This window comes from Belonocnema kinseyi, chromosome 5 (assembly GCF_010883055.1).
Source record: "Belonocnema kinseyi isolate 2016_QV_RU_SX_M_011 chromosome 5, B_treatae_v1, whole genome shotgun sequence".
In the NCBI taxonomy this organism is placed as follows: domain Eukaryota; kingdom Metazoa; phylum Arthropoda; class Insecta; order Hymenoptera; family Cynipidae; genus Belonocnema; species Belonocnema kinseyi.
Window position 1 is genome coordinate 97,399,687 of NC_046661.1, and position 6,330 is coordinate 97,406,016.

Genomic DNA, 6,330 nt, shown 5'->3' on the forward strand with positions numbered 1-6,330 from the left:
AACAGCTGAAGAAATTATTAAATACGTTAATGGTAAAATCACTCCCAAAAATTTCTATTAAAAAATTTAAATTTAAACTCTGATTTTTAAATCCGTATCAAAAATAAGAATGTTTTATTTAATTCAATATTTAATTATCCAACTTCAATTCGAAGGTGTCCGAAAATCGGAAAATTTTCGATTTTTAAGATAATTAAAGTGTTAAGGCCATCCAGTTTAATGATGAAACAATATTTAATTTGAATAAATATAAAAAAATTTTCTTCCTGGAAATTTCAATCAATATTTTTTTTTCATTAACATAGACTATTGATTTTGAACCAAACATTGAATAGTTAAATTGTCTGTTGAAAAATTATTTTAAAAAAAATTCTAAATGTGCATTCTCAATGAAAAATTTAAAAGTTGAATTTTTAACGTTCAAATTTTTGTGTCTTTACAAAAAAGGATTGTAATTTCTCAAGAATTCAAAAATAATAACATCTCATAATATTTTTTCTTTGAAAATTAAATCCAACTTATTATTTAAAGTATGTTTTTTTTTGTCTCAAAGCTTATTTAAAAATGAAGTTGGTGTAATAATTTAAAAGTTTTCATGATTTATAGGCAAATGTATTTAAATCGGAAATACCAGGAGATGAATTTCCAACGAAAGAATTTCTAAACAAAAAGAAGAATTAATTTTTCAACAAAATCCGTTAAATTCAACTAAAAAGACCATTTTTTAAATAAACTAGTTAAATCTTCAAACAAAAAAATTTTTTTACCACACAGTTGCACTTGTAACCAAAAAAGATTAAATTTCTACCAAAAGAGATCAGTTTTCAATTAAATAAGATTTTTTATTCAAGAGAACAAAGGTAAACCAAATTGTTGAATTTTGAAGGCAAAAAGAAGAATTTTCTTATAAAACAGTTCAATTTTTTATCAAAAAATATGAACTTTGCACCGAAAAGTTAATTTTCAACCAATTAAATGAATTTTTAGCAAGGAAGATTAATTTTCTACGGCAAAAGACGAATTTAAAAAAAAATACATAAATTTTCAACCAAATAGTTGAATTTTCAACTAGAAACTATTAATTTTGAACCAAAAATCAAATACTTAAATTGTATGATGAAAACTTAATTTTTGAACAACAATAGAGAAGGAATTTTCAAATAAAACGATGAATATTAATGCATTCTCAATGAAAAATTTAAGATTTGAATTTTTAACCTTGACATTTTTCTGTCTTTACAAAAAAGGATTGTAATTTCTTAAGTATTCACAAATAATAAATTGAGATAATTCTTTATCTTGAAAAAATACATTTTTTGAGTGTTTAGATTAATATGTGAATTACTTTTCGATTTAAATGGATTTCAAATTAACGAGTAATATTTTGTCTTTTAAAATTAAATTCAACTTATTATTTAAAGCATGCTTTTTTGTATCACAGATTATTTAAATATGAAATATATTGAATTTTCAACAACAAAAAAGGTTAATTTTTTACCAGGAGATGAATTTTCAACGAAAGAGTTGCGTTTTTAAGCTAAAAAGTAAAAAAATTGAGAAAACATTTGATTTTTAAACCCGAAAAAATGAATTTGTAACCAAAAAATATTATTTTTCCACCAAATAGTCGAACTTTCACCAAAAAAGTTAATCTTAGACCAAAAAAATTGCATTTACAACCGAATATTTGAACTTTCAATTCAAAGAACGAATAAAAAAATTAATTTTTAAAAATAAAATAATCGAACTTGTAAAAAAAGAAGAATTCATTTTTCAACAAAATCAGTCAGATCAAAAGAGATCAGTTTTCAATCAAATAGGATTTTTTATTTAAGAGAAAAAAATGTGAACCAAATAGTTGAATTTTTAATCCAAAAAGACGAATTTTCTTAGAAAGCAGTTCAATTTTTTATCCAAAAATATGAACCTTGCACCTAAAAGTGCATTTTCAGCCAATTAATTGAATTTTCAGTTAAGAAGATTAATTTTCTACAGTAAAAGACGAATTTACAAAAAAAAATACATACATTTTCAACCAATTAGTTGAATTTTCAACTAGAAACTATTAATTTTGAACCAAAAATCGAATAGTTAAATTGTATGTTAAAAAATTAATTTTTAAACAAAAATAGAAAATAAATTTTCAAAAAAACGATGAATATTAAACCAATAAAATAAATTTTAAACTACCAAGTATTTGAATTTTCAAATAGAAAAAAGTGCATTCTCAATGAAAAATGTAAGAGTTGCATTTTTTAAAGAAATTTGAAGGTGATAAAATTTTTATCTCAGAAAATAATTCAAAATATCGGAAAAGAATTCGAGAGAATCATTTTTCAGGGATGCTCTTAATTTAAAAATTGTTCAATACAAAATTTATTGTTTCAGAACGAGTATCGCCGCAAAAACGACTGAGAGGCGGAGTTCGATTTATCGAGGCGATTCCTAAAAATCCTTCAGGGAAAATTCTTCGCAGGGAACTGCGGAATATATTAAAATCAAACTTATGAAACACTTCCTTTTTCTTTTCAATTTTAAAATTAAGGTAAATACTGGAACTTTCTGTTGAATTAAAAATGTTATGATGAAAAAGAAATAACTTTAAAAAAAAATTGTTATCAACATTATTATCCATTCTTTAATAATTTAATAATAATTAGATCGCAAAGTATTTAAAAGAAATGTATTTTCAATTATAAAAATTAAATTGCAAATTGGGTTTTAGAAGTTTTGATAAATTTTAAGTACTTTTCTCCTTCCTGTGGCCTTGATTTCCCCCGCTTCAATTCACTCCTGACATTATTATTTTTATTATTAGAGAGCGGATTAGCGTCCATGTAAAGTACTATTTCTATTGATTTAAGTAATTTTAAATCGTTTAGAAATTAACAATTTTTAAATTGTTTAGAAATTAATAATTTTTTTCAATTCCATTCTTTCAAATTTCACGATTTAAATTGTAGTCGCAAAATTTAAAATACTTAAATTGCTTTAAATAAATTTAAATCTTTAAGAAATTAATTAATCTTAAATTTAAATAAAAATTTTCAAAATTCAAACATTTCAATTTTAATTGCAAAATTGAAATCACTTAAATTACTTTAAATAAATTAAAATAGCTTAGAAATAATAGCACAATTTAAAATACCCAAAATTAATTTAAATACATTTAAATTGTTTAAAAATTAAGCATTTTTAAATATTCAATTCTACTTTTCAAAATTTAAAGATATCAATTTTAATAGAAAAATTTAAACCACTTAAGTTACTTTAAATAAATGTAAATCTTTTAGAAATTAAATATTGTTTTCAATTATATTGGTCGAAATTCAACCATTTCAATTTTAATTGCATAATTAAAAACCACTTAAATTACTTGAAATAAAATGAAATGGTTTAGAAATTATACAATTTTTTCAATTAAACTCTTTGCCATCTAACGATTTAAATTTCAATAGTAAAACTTTAACTTCTGAAATTACTCTAAATAAATTTTAACCGTTAAGAAATTAATTATTTAAAAATGTTGAATTACACTTTACAAAATTCAATCATTTCAATTTTAACCTCAAAATTTAAACCACTTAAATTATTCAATATAAATTTAAATGGTTTAAAAATTAATAGTTTTTTTTTTCAATTATACTCTTCGCAATTTAACGATTAAAATTTTAATCGCAAAATTTAAACTGCTAAAATTACTTTAAATAAATTTAAATTTTTAAGAAATTAATGATTCTTAAATTTAAACTAAACTTTTCAAAATTCAAACATTTCAATTTTAAAAGCAAAATTTAAACCACTTAAATTATTCTAAATAAATTAAAATCGCTTAGAAATTAATCATTCTAAAATTTTCAATTAAACTTTTCAAAATTTATATATTCAAATTTTAATTGTAAAATTTAAACTGGTGAAATTCCTTTAAATAAATTTAAATCGTTTACAAATTAAATATTGGTTTCGATTATATTTTTCGAGATTCAACCATTTCAATTTTAATCGCAAAATTTAAACTACTAAAAGTCCTTTAAATAATTTTAAATAGTTAAGAAATAAACACTTTTTAAATTGTCGGCTATAAATTTCGAAATTCAAAAATTTCAATTCTAATCGCAAAATTTAAAATACCAAAATTAATTTAAATAAATTTAAATCGTTTATAAATTAACCATTTTTGAATTTTTAATTCTCCTTTTTAAAATTTAATGATATAAATTTTAATCGAAAAATTTAAACCACTTGAATTACTTTAAATAAATTTAAATCGTTAAGAAATTAATCTTTTTTTTAATTGTATTTTTCGAAATTCAATCATTTCAATTTTAATTGCAAACTTTAAACCACTTGGATTACTTGAAATAATTTTAAATCGTTTAGAATTTAATCATTTTTACAATTATATTTTTCGAAATTCAATCATTCCAATTTTAATTGCAAAATTTAATCCACTTAAATTACTTTAAATTAATTTAAATCGTCTAGAAACTAATAATTTAAAAATCTTAAATTCCTCTTTTCGAAATCCAACAGTTTCAATTTCCATCGTAAAATTTAAACTTTTGATCGGTAAAAATTGAACATTTTACGTTCACCATGAAAATTCAGAACCCTAAAATTGTAACCATTCAAAATGAAAGAAATTAATCAATTATAGAATAAACCAATTCTTTTTTTTAAAGCTGAGTTTGAAATGTCGAACTTTTTGTGACATTCATCAAATAAAAAAGTGCAATATTTAACGCCAGGTTTCAAAATGAGCTTAGAATTTGAGACATTATTGTCTTAATTTTTCGTTGTTTTAGAATTTATTCTAAATTAAATTAAAAATTCATAAGCTGAAAAGTGTGCTTTTGCTTTCGATTAATTTTTTTGCTTTCGATTAATTTTTTATATAATTTTGAATCATTCAAGACAAAATAAAAAACTAAAAGTTAAGTTTGATTAAAAAATACATTTTTATTAAAATAATTTACAAGTTCAATTTAAACGTTATATTATTTAAATTTTTGTATACAAAGCATTCTATAATAATTGTAATGATCCTTGTATTCATTCACAATAAAAGCCAATAATTAAAATAAATATAATAATTTAAAAAATTCTATGAAGTTTTTCAATTTGTTACTCTACAATTTCGAAGAATTCACGAAACCAGAAAGTTTTGTACGATTAAAATTAAAACCAACAAATTTAGAATATTTTAATCTTAAAGTATTCAATGAAAATCTTACAATCAAGGCTTTTAATATGAAATTTTGCAATTTTGAAATATTAAAAAATGAAATTGTCATGATAAACTACTAAAAAATTCGAGCGGCACACGCCAGCTAACTTCACAGAAGCGCTAATCCGCTCTCTAATTATTATTATTACAATTTTTATTATTTTTATTATTAAGATGTGGATTAGATTTTCTATTTTCACTAAGAATTAAATACTTAGTATCGAAGGATCTACTGTAACCTCTGCTTTACTTCCTCTGGAATGCGAGTCAGGTACCAACGATGATCTTCCCCAGGTGCAGTCGCCAAAACTCCACCAATATTCGGGAAACTTGTTTCGGAATTATAAGAGTAAGTCTGCCCATGAAGATCTGTAAGTTTGCCTCCAATAGCATGAAGAATCGCTTCTGGTGCACAAGTATCCCATCTTTTACATCCTTTGCTCGCAAATACGTAGGCGTGTGCCTTTCCCTCCAAAAGTAACATTACCTAGAAAAACATTCCAAGTTTCTGAAAATTTATTTAAAAAATCTGCCCGCCTCGCGGGCACATTCTCATCGCGCGCTAAGCGCTCGGCTCGCTTCGCTCACAAGTTTGAGCGAGCCTAGGACGCGCGACGGTTGAATCTCGCGCTTCGCGCTCGATAATATGTTACCTCGCGCTTCGCGCTCGGATATTTGTTCTTTGCGTTTTGAATGCTTGAAACAAAATTTATCAAAAATATCTCATTTAGATGGCAGTATTTATATGCGTCTTCATATTCTGAATTGTCCACTTAATTAAGTATAGTCAAATATTAAGTTTCTTAAAGTTTTGTAGGCTTTGAGGCACACATTCTCATCGTGACACTCGCGCTGCGCGCTCGATTCCCGACAGACATTTGTAAACAGGTTTTGTTGGATTGTTTTCTCGTAACTTTCGTCGTTTTTCCACACATTTTTTTTTTATATAATTTTTTTTCAACTTTGTTTTTTACGAATAAAAAAAAGGACGCGTCCTATCAAGAAGTTACGAGGGTAGTTCAATAAGTCCTTAGAATGACCAACAGATGGCGCGCGAATCGCTCCAAATCATCTGTTTTCAGTCAGCACCACTCCCGACTAGA

The 6,330-nt window shown here is 23.9% G+C and overlaps 1 protein-coding gene across 2 annotated transcripts in view; it reads right to left on the minus strand.

Annotated features, from left to right (window-relative positions):
- The window catches only part of LOC117173523 (3'(2'),5'-bisphosphate nucleotidase 1), a 45,142-nt gene that overhangs the window by 14,537 nt on the left and 24,275 nt on the right, over nt 1-6,330 (minus strand). For both annotated transcript variants that reach the window (XM_033362161.1, XM_033362162.1), the window contains exon 5: nt 5,467-5,714. In XM_033362161.1, coding sequence (XP_033218052.1) covers nt 5,467-5,714 — 248 coding nt within the window. The remainder of the gene's footprint in view (nt 1-5,466; nt 5,715-6,330) is intronic.